General features: G+C 34.8%; 1 protein-coding gene across 2 annotated transcripts in view; it reads right to left on the bottom strand.

Moving 5' to 3' along the window:
* DNAJC13 (DnaJ heat shock protein family (Hsp40) member C13) overlaps positions 1-15,057 on the bottom strand; it is a 109,501-nt gene that overhangs the window by 77,468 nt on the left and 16,976 nt on the right. For both annotated transcript variants that reach the window (XM_054595474.1, XM_054595475.1), the window contains exons 3-6: positions 4,286-4,361; positions 3,312-3,461; positions 2,886-2,927; positions 4-204 (exon numbers count right to left, since the gene is read on the bottom strand). In XM_054595474.1, coding sequence (XP_054451449.1) covers positions 4-204; positions 2,886-2,927; positions 3,312-3,461; positions 4,286-4,361 — 469 coding nt within the window. The remainder of the gene's footprint in view (positions 1-3; positions 205-2,885; positions 2,928-3,311; positions 3,462-4,285; positions 4,362-15,057) is intronic.

Here is a 15,057-nt window from a genome sequence, read left to right as displayed (position 1 = left end):
TACCAATCTACTAAATCCTCCATAAAGTATACAAAACCCTCCTTGATAATCAGAGAGATCTACAAATCCTTCAATATTCCTATAGTCGTAGGAACACAGGACTCTGTTAGTTGCAGGATTAATTTGGTCAAAGCCTCCAGGAGTTACTTCCAAAATGACAGGTTTTCTTGTATCACTCCAGTGATGCTTGTAACAGTTATATCTCTAGAGAAAAATAATATTAATTTTAAGTTCATATGTATGCTTACCATAAAATAAATTTAATGTACGAGTCACTACTGAAATAACCAAAAATCTAAACAATACTATAAATATTTACAGCTACTATCCCAATTGTTAAAGACATTAGTTTTAGCTATTTGGAGGTTTGTGTTTATTTAATGAATAATGCTCACTCTAACTGAAAACAACATGTCCTAAATTAACAAGTTTTGGGTTATATTTATTTTGTAAATAATTTTAAGTCACTGTTATGCAAATCTATAAAAAGAAAATAAAGGAAAATTTAAATAGAAATGTTATTCTGGTAAAGTTTTATTGGGGAAAAAGATTTCAATTTTTGTTGATGGATTCTTTTAATTAAGTTAGATATGGAAAAGAGCTAAGTCCCATTTTGGGGCAATGACAGTATTCACTTTACTTCACTTATTTATGGACTTATTGGTTGATTCTTAAATGTACTCTGACCAGGGACTGAACCTGTAACCTTGGCCTGTTGGGATAAAGTGCTAATCAACAGAGCTATCCAGCCAGAGCTAGTATTCAAACCACCTAAACTAGTTCAGTATGTTAATATAGATTTTCCTTCTACACAGACAAAAAAAGCCAAAGCCTCAATCTGACCTTAAGCTTTTCTATTAACGCCAAAGTTATCTTTAGAAGTTTGATCTCATTAGCAACTAAAATTCCATTTAGACCATGATATTCTTTTGTAAACTGAAGTACCTAGTATCCAAAATGATTAAAATGATCAACATCCATTTACTACCCAGTTTAAATTCTTAAAAAGAAAAAAATAGGTGTACTTGAGGCTGCTAACCAAAATTATAATACAGAAAAAAAATAATTTAAAATGCAGACAAAATGAGGCAGAGAGAATATAATGATAACAAAGTGTCCCATGTGAAATGACTATCCCATTGCCCACCCAAAAAGTTCAGTTTCCTACCCATCAATATGGTCAGTTACAGGACTCAAGAGTACAACTATTTCTAATACTGAAAGGAGAGAGAAATTCTCTTGTAGGTGTTCAGAAAAGAGAGTAAGGTATTAAAATAATAAACACCTCCTTAACATCCCAACGCTAAACACAGCAATGAGGTTCATAGGATCATATCACACTAAGTCCCTTCAGCATTGACTGGTGACATCATACACATTTTTGTTCCATAAAAGGAAGTCTGTAGAAAGACTAAAGAGCCTGCATTAACCCCAAATTATATTTAGAGCCTTAATTCTGAACTAAAGGATAGAGCAGAGCCATACTGCTCCAGGAGAGGGGCGGAGGAGTAGCCACAAAAAAGGTGGTACTTTTCCAATCTCTGCTTATTTGCATGGTCAAAACCTACTCGGGGGGATATTCTCCATTTCTCCCTGCGAATAACTGTCATAATGAGGTGTGCCTCAGGGAAATACATCATTATCCCTCAGAACTGGGAAGGCCAACAAAAAGACGTGAAAGACCCTAGCGGCAATTCTGAAGGCCTGATGGCCAAATTCCATTTCTGCGAGAGTGTTATTTAGGCACCACTGCTGGAAGGAGGAGGTGCCACCTATCCCTGATGTAAAATCGGACGGCCTGTCCTTCAGGCAATCTTCTAGAGATTTTGTTTCCACCACAAAGTTTTGAAAAGTATTAAGTTGCTGAGGTTAACTGATATAATGGGAAGCTTATAATATACAGAAAGCTCACCTGCTAACATAAAATAATTAAAATAAGAATATCAATTTATGACTTATAGAAATCAGTGTTTCACAGTAACGAGAAACAAGCAGCTTGCCAACTGCCATTAAACTATGTTAAATGGTTCCAGGGCAACCAGCCAATTGCTTGAGTTACAATCGGTAAGGCTTCTGGGATGCTAAAACAGTGGATGGTGAGGGCTTTAAAAAAAAGAGAGAGAGGAACGGTACTGCCAGCATATCAGATTTCAATTCCTGTCTTTTGCCAGAAGCCAGAGTTATGAACAGTGCTATGAGTTTAGGCATTATTCTGCCCTCTCCTACCCCCAATTAAAAATGCATACCTTCTGAGGAAAAAAATTCACTATTTCAAGGAAGTGAAAAGAGTAAACTCCCATTTCTCCACCCAGGAAGTCTCTGATTTAGTTTAAATGCTGCTATAACATGACTAGAGAAGGCCTGGGAAAAAGTTAGTAAGATTCTGATAAATCACCATGACTTCCCCAAAGTTGTTGGTGCAACAACCAAAGCTGCATTACCAGCCAGATTCAAAACAAGAATGTATGATAAGACACTTTTGATATACCTAAGCCTTACAACTTTCATACCTCTGAAATTGGAAACTGCTACACTAAAAAACTATTGCATGTTCCAACAGTCACTGTCAGCAGGGCGATGCTACTGTTGCTCTTTAGAACACTGAATAAACAGAGCATTGTCTGTAAATGCTCCATAGTTCTCTGCCTAAAGATTTTTCCCAACTATCAGTATTAACAGTTTTAAATCTAATTCCTCATATTTTAGTTTAAATTACATTGACCTCTCTCTAACATGTAGTAATAGGAGACATTGAAATTGTGTTTCCTTTTTTCCCCTTTAGCTTTGCCAGAAAAAGAACATACAGATAGATTATGGAATGATTTTTATAATAAAGGGCAACGTTTGAACAAATAAAAAGATATTAATGAATGTTAAATACTTACTCTTCCTGTGATTTTTCCTTCTGAAAATTCAGTTCTAAATCTCTGAAAAAGAAAATATAACAACAGTTAAAAACAACAGACTAGTAGATCAGTCCTTTCTATCCAGAAAAAGCAAAACCCTAAACTTTGTAACCGTGACATTAAAAAAGGGTATTTAATATAAAGTATGTGGAACTTTACTGAAAAACAGGTGCAGTAATCAAACTGTATCACTACTTTGTTCTGTATATACTTGTAAGACTAAAACTATTATTATACAGGATTTTCCAATCTTTCATCTAGAGAAAAGTGCAAGTTTCAGTGTTGTGTTCAAGGTCAATAGAGAAAATAAGCACAGTAGGAATAGAAGCTCAAAACATTACTTTCTCACTTTAACTTTCATTTTAAAAGGAGAAATTTAGTTTATTAACATGGAACTGCTCTTACCAATGCTTCTGTAAGAAGTTCTGTTCTGTGCTCTGTAGAAAATTTTAAAGTTTCTGACTTTCTTCCACTGCCTTTACGAAATGTGAGGTTGAACTCTGTTCCTTGTCCTTTTCCAACAGGGCTGATACTACAAATGTCTCCATAAGGCCACTAACAAAAGAAAGGAATTATTTCAACTGGTGCTATAATATAGTGAAATACAACAATTATTTTCACTGCTTTAATTTCACAATCACTGATTAAATGATAAAAATTTTACAAAGTAATACTGAGGTATAGAGGAAGTCATGTCCAACAGTAATTCTATAACAAAAAAATTTTAAGGAACTTTAGTCATCAGAGACAATAATAAAAAATACTATCTGTAGTCCAATTTAATGATTAATGATATTAATCCAAAGCAACTAAAATAAATGCATAGAAGTAAAACAAATTGGGGAATCAAATTTTATCATTACCCGTAAACCTGTTAAAAGCAATGACAAAACGAATCTGTAAAACACGCCTAATTTAGAATTATAATGAGCTAGAATATATATAACTATGTTTATTTACCATTTTCAGGTTAGTCTTGTCTTTATAATCAGTAATCTTAGTTCCATGACAAATATTGTCCAATCACTGCACTTGTGATTTATGAATACCTGTATTTCACTAACAATATAGCCTTTAAAATTATAAAAAACTAACTTACCAATTCTACGTGAGTGAGGTGGCCATAATCTACAGTACCACATCAAAAAGTTATACCATTTAGAGTGTAGAAATAAGCACATTCTCTTCCTGCCCTCTCTTTTATTTATTTATTTTTGGTCCCGAACAATGAGCATTTTATAACTATGTCAATCTCTTTCACATTTGACATTTCTAACCTAAAGTTTTAACCTGCTTTCAGGCCAGGGAACCCTGGGTCATATCTTGGCTTTTAAAATTCAAATAGAGTTCAAACACATAACAGCTTCTAACATGATTACCTGATTTGTTACTTCTAAAGTATTGGGATTATATGTAGTAATTGCATGGGTTCCAACTGAAAAGACACGCTTATACCTACAAAGGAAAACAAGTACTTAAATTTAGTCTTAAGTAATAGAAACACTTTGTATCAAAATGTATATGATAACAACACAAAAGGAGCATTTCAATAAATAAACAGAAGTTTGTTAGTTGATTGTGACTAAATATAGCTTAGTTTTATATTCTTACATTTTTTAACATTCTAATGCGTTCTTAGTATTAAAACCCACCCACCACTCACTTTACTGTGAACTGGTAAGATCCTTAAGAAGAAAAGTATGCTCTAAGCAAGCAGTCTTGTGTTGTTAGTATACATGAAGTTAGCAAAACACCTCCTGAGGATGCCGTAAGATTCTAAATGGAAAAACTTTATTAAAAAAAGGACACTGTACACTACCAATTCTTTCAAAATATCCTTTTAACAACACTACAATACAAAGAAAGGAAAAGCTATGACCTGCAACTGATCAGTCACAGCCATATTCTGGAATCTTAATCATTTCTATTTAAGCAACTACCTATCACATTTAAGTGTTGCAATTTTATAGAAGTAGGAAGCATACACCATAGACAAGCAATTTTCACTTCTCACTTCACTTCCTTCACTTAAAGTAACAAACATGAAGGAGAAAAACTATTTGGGTACCAGTAATCCTTTAGAAGAGAGAGGAAAGAATAACGATAAAAGTGAAACTGAATTAGAAAACCTATTTAAAATTGAATAATTTGTTCCTTGGAAATAATAAAATAGGTAAAACTTTAGTCTAAGGGGAAAAAATTAAGAATAAAAGAATTTATAACCACAGACACAAAAAGATAAAAATGAATGATGCGTATAAATCTGTGCTGGTAAATTTGAAAAGAATAAATCAATCCCAATATAGAAGAATTTAAGAAAGCTGCAAAGAATTATACCCTAAAAGCACCAAGGCTCAAACAAAAAGATAAAACATTAGAGGAACAGGTTAAATCCCATGCTTCTTAAATTATTCCAGAAAACAGACTAAGGTACAGCTTCTCAATTCCATTAGTGATACTAAAAACTTGTAAGACAACACAAAAAAGAAGAAAATGTCCCACCAATATATTTTTTTAAATTAATATTGGCAATTAGTATCGAATAGCACATTAAAATAATATACCATGACCAAAAGAAGGTTCACTTTAGTACAAGAGTACAATATTAGAAAAATCTACTAATAAAGATGATCATATTTAGTGAAATATCTATATTTTAGTAAGAGATTTTTAAGTTATCAAAAATGGGTGTTAAATAGAATCAAATGCCTTTTTGATATCTATGGAGATCATGTTTTTCTGAATTAAACTACTAATACAGTAAAAAAGACAAACATTACCTCAAACCAACAGTATCGGGGTCAACCGTAACACACTAGGAGTATTACCATTAAGATCAAGAGGAATTTCCCACATTTTAATTATGTTACTGTTCAGTTTTTCTAGCCAGTATATTACATAATAAAAACAACAAAGTTACTTCCAGTTGGGGGAGATGGTAGACTTTTATTAATCTCTACTACATATTCACACAAAGTATGGCTAGATTACCAGTATTTTCCTCCCTAACTTCACATATCTAAAGTCAGGTGGGAAACTAAAGAATGAGAGCTGCTCTCTAGGGAGTGAGGGTTAAAGGATTGATGAAGTAGATGAGGATTTACCTAAACAACTCAAAAGCCTCAAAACTTCAGAGGCTTAAATAATTAATGGAAACAAAGAAAAATTAAAATATAAGATCTCCTTATATCAGTGTTTGCCTCAAAAGAAAGCACAATGAAATCAAATGTTAGATGGAAATGTGAAGTCACAAATTCTAACTTTCAAAATAATCTTGCAAGTCAAACATGCCATTTTTTATAATCCTGAAATTAAACTACAGACTGTTTCTTTTACTGTGGAAGCAAAAGTATAAAAATTAAATGCCTGAAATGTTCCAAGTATGAACTGATGCTGTCACATTCAAAGTCTTAGAGGAGCTCAATTAAGAAAATATCCTTTGCAACTCTAGATTAACTTCCATACAACTAAGGCCCTTCTAACACGTTTCTTGCGGACCTTTGTCACGTAGATTAATACTGTGCAAAAGAACTTTCAGAGATGGTGGGAACATTCTACATCTACAGTCCAGTAAGGTAGGCATGAGCTGAATATTTATGGTTCAAGAGAAGGCATTCACAGCGGACAGCTATTGTTGTGTTGGCCGTTGTCATTTTTTTATTTGGCAATCCAAGGAAGAAGATGTCAGTGTCCCTGACTAAATAGTCAGGTGTTGCATATTTTAAAAATCCTTGTAGCACACCGGTTAAAAGCTGTTCTAAGTCATGAAGACTAGACAAAAATTCCACAAATTCAGAGAGGGACATGCCTTCATTACCTGGGAAACTTAACTTCTACCAGAGTTCCCAGCACTGAATACAGCAGATGTTCAAAAAAGTTTTAGCTATGTTTGTCAAATAGCTAAAACTAAGCAGACCAATCTATCCAAGAGTAAGTCAACATGCATTCAAATCTGTGATCCATTGCTTTACTCTTGCTTTTAAAGAAAAACATAAGTCAGACAGCAACTAATTTCATACCAACTTTTTATTTATAACAACTATGACATCAGAAAATGGATAAATTCATATTTTAATGAAAGTGCATTTTATTCACTATCTGCAAAGAGAAAATACCATTTATAAATTATTATAATTTGCTGTTTTCTGGGCTTAAGTTGAATTTGTTCATTCTTAAAAAGCATCATACTAAAAGTTATTACAAAAATACACATATGTAAACATGAAGTTACAAAAGGAATAAAGACTAATGTAAACAAAACGAGAAATTTGTGACAGAAGATGCCATATACATACATGAATAATAGAAAGAAATGTGAAAGCAAATAACTTTCCCCTCGACTAAGAAATTAATATTCAATATTGACTTGACTTATTGCACTTGTTTTTTTCTAATTCAGAAACTAAAGTTACACACATCAATAAATACCTATAGAAAGAGTAGGCATTTCTTCCCCTCAAGTTTTCATAGTTACAGATTTATTTATTCTAAAGTAATAGCTTGTTAAGTATGATTTATATTACCCATTGATTAGATTCATGAAACTAATGCTATTCAAATAAATAAATAAGTGTTTGAGGCAACTGCTTTATCTATGGGGCTTTTTGCTCCCATAGCAATTGGTGATAAAGAGTAAAAACGAATAAAAAACGCTGTGCTAAAAATAGAGCTGATGAAGATAAGGAAGATCATCTAAAAGCAAAGAAAGCCCACTGAAGCAAAAGCTGGGGAAGCAATAAAATTTTAGATCTGACCAGTGATGTTCCTATTTTTTAACAGAATAAACATATCAACTTACAGTAAAACACTCTCTTACATTACTTGAACTCCTGCAAATAAAAATGTTGCATCATTCTTCAACTTTCTAGTCCTTATGAATATACTGCTTTTCTCTTTGAAACATTTTTTTTCACGTGGCAACTTTAAAAAATAAAACTAATGTACTGGCTCAGATACCGTTTTTAATATTACCATGGACTGACCCAGTATTAAATGAGCACATAACACTGTACTTGATTCAATGATGCAGCAACAAATAGAGAAACTGTCCCTTAAAGACTTAGTTTCCTCCCGATATTTGATTTGTTTAGTTAACTATTCAGACATTTGAAATAAACTTCAAAGTAATAAGAGCTAAGATACTTGTCAGTCATTGTTTAAAAGCTAATTTTAGACTTCATTACTTTTAACTAGCTTGTATCAATTAGGAATGTACAGTCTCGTCAATAGGAAGAGATACTACAAACATATTGGCCACCATCACAATGTCATACTCTCCTGCAAAGCAATTCACAGTATTCTGTTCTCTCAAACTAGAGAAAATCAACATTGCTTCTTATTTGTAAAGTACAGAAAAAGCTTGTTTCCTATAAAATAATAGTCATCAAATTCCTTGAGGTCATAAAATCTTTATTACTTCTGAAATTAGATCCTCAATTCTTTCAGTGGCTTGTTTATGCAACGGGCCTCAAGTAAGCCAAGCAGATCTTTCCTAAGAGTTGAAAGAGACTTTTATGTTGCCAATCTATAGTTCCCATAACATGTAGCTTGAACCTTTATAACATCCTTGCCAAAGTTGGCTAGTTTTAATGGTTCACAATTGGTACAAGGGATCTAACTAACCTTTCCAAACAGTAATTTTATTCCTTTCCCAATACCACAGATTTTGAGCATTGTTCTTTAGAACTAAGCCAATAGACACTTCCCCCAAAATTTCACCCTCTGGTCCAAGTTCTGTCTTTCAGCTGCACATAGAACATGCCGGATTTTCCTGTTAATCGGATTTTCAATTTGAATTTTCTTTTCTAGGTTTAACACCCTAGTTCCTTCAACCATTTTAAAATAAGTTTTAGCCAACAATTTCTAGAAGGCTTTATGATTCTCAGAAAAATCCAGGTTCTCCCCTTTTATTATTAAAAGCTGGGGAATCCAGTTACTTGAATTAGAATTTTAGTCCATCAAATGAAATTAAGGATAAATGAAATACAAGATTTTTCAAAGAGTTAGGACATCAATGGTAAGCACTGCAAAAGCTAATATTTAAGCCCACCAGGTCTAGAACCACACTACCTGGATTCATATACCACCTGGACAACTCACTTTCTATCTGTCCTCTGATAACTTGATCAACCTCTCTAAGCTTCAATTTCCCCATATGAAGATGTTGATCACACAAACACCCCTACCTCACAATGTGAGAATTAAAAGAAATAATTCATGTAACGTGCCTGTCACTTATTGTATACAATTAATGTTAGCTATTCCTACTGCCATTATTCTGATTGAATAATGGAGGAAGTGGCTCAAAACTCCAATAGTCACTGAATGAATTGTAATTAGAATCACTGTATTTCCAGTAGTTATGACTGCTACACTCATATTTAAAGCACAAGATCATTCATCTGGCTATATTACTAGGATACCCTGACCCTGGTCAAACTCCACTTGAAAATTCAGTTTCACTTAAGAGGGCTCATTCACATCAGAAGTGGTACTCCTCCAAAAAGAGAAATTATACAGGACATACTCTCTGTGCAAATATCTGTCCCAATAAGTCAGTGAGAAAACATCCCACTTCTCTTAAGAGTATTTTCAATCTCAAGAGCATTAAAGAAAAGATACAAAGATCTCCCATATACTCCCTGTCATCGTCCCTGCTCAGCCTCTCCCACCGTCAACATCCCCCCACCAGAGCGGCACATGTTACAGCTGATGAACCTACTCTGATACACCATCAGCAACCAAAGTCCACAGTCTCCATTAGGGTTCGCTCTTGGTGTTGTACGTTCTGTGGGTTTGGACAGCTGTGTCATGGCATGTATCCACTATTACAGTATCATACAGAGTAGCTGCATGGCCCTAAAAATCATCTGTGCTCTGCCTATTCTTCCCTTCCTCTCCCCTAAACCTTGGTACCAATGATTTCTTTTTTACTATCTCCAAAGTTTTGCCTTTTCCACACTGTCATGTAGTTGAAATCATACAGTATGTAGCCTTTTCAGATTGGATTCTTATATGATGTAATATGCATTTAAGTTTCCTGGCTCAATGATGCATTTATTTTAGGCACGGAATACTATTTATTGTCTCCATGTATCACAGTTTATTTATCCATTCAGCTATTGAAGGACATTTTGGTTGCTTCCAAGTTTTTGCAATTATGAATAAAGCTGCTATACATACCTGTGTGCAGCTTTTTCTGTGAACATAGCTTTCAACTCCTTACAGTAAATACTGAGTGCAACTGCTGGATCACATGGCAAGAGAATGTTGAGTTTTGTTAAGAAACCACCAAACTGTCTTACAGAGTGGCTGTACCATTGTGTCTTCCCATCAGTAACAAATGAAAGGTCCTATTTCTCCATATCCTCATCAGCATTTGGTGTTGTCAAAGTTTTGGATTTCGGTAATTCCAATAGATGGATAGTGGTATCTACATTTGCATTTTCATGATGACATATGGTATGAAACATGTTTTCATATACTTACTTGCCATCTGCCCATATTTTTAAAGATTTTTTATTTATTTTTAGAGAGAGGGGAAGGAAAGAAGAAAGGGAGGGAGAGAAACATGAATGTGAGAGAGAAGCACTTACCAGTTCTTTCCTATGTGTCCTGATCAAACCCACAACTCAGGCATGTGCCCTGGCTGGGAATCAAACCAGCGAACTTTTGTTTTGCAGGATGATGCTCCAACCAACTGGGCCAACCGGTCAGGGCTGTACATCTTATTTGGTGAGGTATCTATAAGGTCTTTGACTCATTTTTTAATCTGGTTGTTTTCTTATTGTTGCGTTTTAAGGATTCTTTGTTTAATTCCAGTAATAGTCCTTTATCAAATATGTCTTTTGCAAATATTTTCTCCCAACCTGTCTTTATATTTTTTTGATAAGACTATTACACAAAGAAGTTTTAAATTTTAATGAAGTCTAGCTTATCAGTTCATTTTTTTTTCATGGATCATGCCTTTGATATTTTATGTAAAAATGTAAAAAGTCATCAACAAACCCAAAGTAACCTTAGATTCTTCTCCCATGTTACCATCTTCTAGGAGTTCTATAGTTTTGCATTTCACATTCAGGCCTGTGATCCATTTTTTGTTAATTTATGAAGGGTTAAAGTTTGAGCCTATATTCTTTTTTTTGCATGTGATGCCCGAGTATTCCAGCATCATGTGTTGGAAACATTACGTTTGCTCCTGGAGCTAGCTTTTATTACAACATTGTATGTAAAATATAAAATTCCTATAACGCAGATGTGATCCTGTTTGCACTTCTGGATGAAAGATGTTCAAATCTTAAATTGTCTGATAATAATCACAAAGAGTTACACAAAGAGAATTCAGATCTACTCACCTAACTGAGGTTTCAAGGCTGGCAGGGTCGAGTGCTAAGATCAATAAAATAAGGAGAAAAAAACCTCAGGCTTCCTAGGGTTATCAGAATTGGTGAGATGTGTGAATGCCAGGCGGCTAAAGGAAAGAGTATCTCTTCTCTTGTAGGGTTCTTTCCTACTCATAAGAAAAGTATCAGAAACTCACCATTTCTACTTTCCCTCGCCTCAACTCTTCTTTCAATTTCCTCTATCTAGGCATTACACAAACTATCTATGAAGCAGATTATGACGGCAGTGGGTATCTGCCATTGAATTTCATCGATTGACCACCACATGTCCCAATGTATTGAAGTGAAAATCCTGTTCAGATACTAAAATGCTACTCTTAAATTCAGAGCATTTGTTACAATAAATGTATGCAAATATGAAAGTGATCCATAGGTAGATTTTAGTAGACTTGTAATTTCCATCCAAAAAAAAATTTTTTTTACCTTATATTATGAACATTATTTTGAAGTTTTCCATAGTGAATCTGCACTGCTCCTTCCTATCAGAAATAGCTTGCTTCAATTAAAACCACAATGAGATACCATTTCACACCGGTCAGAATGGCCATCATAAACAAATCAACAAATAATAAGTGCTGGCAAGGTTGTGGAGAAAAGGGAACCCTAGTGCACTGTTGGTGGAAATGCAGACTGGTACAGCCACTGTGGAAAACAGTTTGGACAACAGGTGCTGGCGAGGCTGTGGAGAAAAGGGAACTCTAGTCCACTGTTGGTGGGAATGCAGACTGGTGCAGCCACTATGGAAAGCAGTGTGGAATTTCCTCAGAAAGCTGAAAATGGAACTGCCTTTTGATCCAGCGATTCCCCTGCTGGGACTATACCCTGAGAACACCAAAACGCCAATACAAAAGAACCTATGCACCCCAATGTTCATAGCAGCACAATTTACAATAGCCAAGTGTTGGAAGCAACCTAAATGCCCATCAGTAGATGATTGGATCAAAAAATTATGGTACATATACACAATGGAATACTACGTAGCAGAAAGAAAAAAGAAGTACTAAACTTCGCAACAGCATGGATGGAACTGGAGAGCATCATGCTAAGCGAAATAAGCCAGGGGGCGAAAGACAAATACCATATGATCTCACCTATAAGCGGAACCTAACCAAGAATGCAAAGAAGCAAGGCAAATATGGCCAGCAACACTGAAAGGAAAAGAAATCAACAGAGACAAGAGGGAAGGGGGGGCAGGGAAAGGGAAGGGAAGGGGAAAGTCAAGGAACATATAGCAAGGACTCATGGACAAAACCAAAGGGGAAGAGCTGAGGGAGGGAAGGTGGGAGGGGGCAAGGGAAAGGGGGGGGGAAGGCAGAGACAAATGTATTTAAAAAGTAAATAAATTAATAAAAAAAAAAAAAAAAAAAAAAAAAGAAAACAGTTTGGAATTGCCTCAAAAACCTAAAAATGGAACCACCTTTTGACCCAGCAATTCCACTGCTGGGATTATACCCTAAGAATCCCGAAACACCAATTTGAAAGAACCTATGCACCCCAATGTTCATAGCAACACAATTTACAACATCCAAGTGCTGGAAGCAACCTAAGTGCCCATCAGTAAATGAGTGGATCAAAAAACTGTGGTACATTTACACAATGGGATACTATGCCCTGGAGAAAAAGAACTACCACCCTTCGCGACAGCATGGATGGAACTGGAGAGCATTATGATAAGGGGGGTGGGGGAGGGAATAGCTTGCTTAGACCAAAACGGAAACTTTGCTCTTTTATGGGGCGAAAAAAGAGTTTTAGCTCTGAAAGCAACAAAACACTATTGAAGGAAATTTTAAAGATCTAAATAAATTAAAAGACATCCCTTGTTCATGGATCAGAAGAATTAATATTAAGGTGCCCAATACTCCTCTAAGAGATCCACAGATTCAATGCAATCCCTATCAAAATCGAGCTGTCTTTTTTGTAAAAATGACTACCTGACTCTAAAATTCACATGGAAATGCAAGAAATCTAGAACAGTCAAAAATAATCTTGAAAATGAACAAAGTTGGAAGTTCAAACTTCTCAGTTTCAAACTTGGTACAAAGCTATAGTAACCAAGAAAAGATGGTACAGGCATAAGGAGCGGCATATAGGTCAATCGAATAGAATGAAGAGTTCAGGAATAAACCTTTACATTTATATTTATGGTCAGCTGATTTTTGACAAGGACATCAATACAGTTAAATGGGGAAAGAATACCCTTTTCAGTAAATGGTGCTGGGACAACTGGATATCCACATGCAAAAGAATGAAGCCAGATCCCTACTTCATACTATATATAAAAATTAACCCAAAATCAAAGCTATGAAACTCTTAGAAGAAAACACAGGAGGCAATCTTTGAGACGTTAGATCAAGTAATGTCTTCTTAGATATAACACCTAAAACACAATAGCACCCTGGCTGGTGCGTTCTGTGAACTGAGCGCCAGCCTGTGAACCAGAAGGTCACCTGTTCTATTCCCAGTCAGAACACATGCCTGGGTTGTCGGTCAGGTTCCTGGTTAGGGGCATGTGAGAGGCAACTGATCGATGTTTCTTTGGCACATCGATGTTTTTCTCCCTCTCTTTCTTCCTCCCTTCCCCTCTATCTAAAAATAAATAAATAAAATCTTTTAAAAAAATAAACTCTGTGCTTCACAAGATACCATCAAGAAAGTATACTCAAAGACAATGCATGGAATAGAAAACATATTTGCAAATCATGTATCTGATAAGGGATTTGTACTTAGAATATATAAAGAACTCGTATGACTTAACATTAAAAGGCAAATAACCCAATTAAAAAATGGTAAATGATTTGAATAGACATTTCATGAAAGATACACAGTTGGCCAAGAAGTAAATGAAAAGACGCTTAACAATCATAAGGGAAACGCAAATCAAAACCACAATGAGATTCTACTTCATAGCCACTAGGATGGGTAAAATAAAAATTAAAAAAAAGAGAGACGATAACAACTGTTGGTAAGGATATGGAGAAACTGGAATCCTCATAATACATTGATTATAAAATGCTGCAGCCACTTTGGAAACGTTTGGCCCTTCCTCAAGAAGTTAAACATAGAGTTACCATATAACTCTACATGATGCCATGTAACATCAGTTCCACTCCTGGATATACACCCAAGAAAATTGGAAATATAGATTCACCATTAAAAATGCACATTCACATTTACAGCGGTATTATTCACAGTACAAAAAAAGTGGAAAACTACAAATATCCATTAACTGATGAATGGGCAAAATAAAAGTGGCATATCTATAAAACAGAATACAATCGGGCAATAAAAAGAAATGAAGTACTGACACATGCAACAACATGGATGAACCCTGAAAACATGCTAAGTGAAAGAAGCCAGCCACAAAAGAACACATACTGTATGATTCCATTTACGTGAGATGTCCTAAATAAGGAAATCCAGAGATAGAAAGTAGACTAATAACTGCCAAATGCTGGGAAGAGGAGAGAAAGAAAGTAATTGCTAATATTGCATTTTGAGAGATTTTTGGGGCAGTTTATGAAGGTATTCTAATAATGGTTAGGGGAGGTGGTTCACAATTAAAATTACCACTAAGGTACATATTTAAAAAGGATGAATTTATGTTGTATAAATTATATCTTAATAAAGCTGTTATAAAAAACAAAAAATGGTTCCAGGTATGAAAGACAGAGGCAAGGAATTTTGTGCTGAGAATGGAAATAGTTCTGCCCCAAATAATTATAAAAAAAGGATTATCTTAAGTCTTAGTC

This window comes from Pteronotus mesoamericanus, unplaced genomic scaffold (assembly GCF_021234165.1).
Source record: "Pteronotus mesoamericanus isolate MK-2021 breed Mesoamerican mustached bat unplaced genomic scaffold, CSHL_Meso_final scaffold_54, whole genome shotgun sequence".
Taxonomy (NCBI): Eukaryota; Metazoa; Chordata; class Mammalia; order Chiroptera; family Mormoopidae; genus Pteronotus; species Pteronotus mesoamericanus.
The sequence above is the reverse complement of the archived record's forward strand: the minus strand, read 5'-3'. Positions and strand labels throughout refer to the sequence as shown.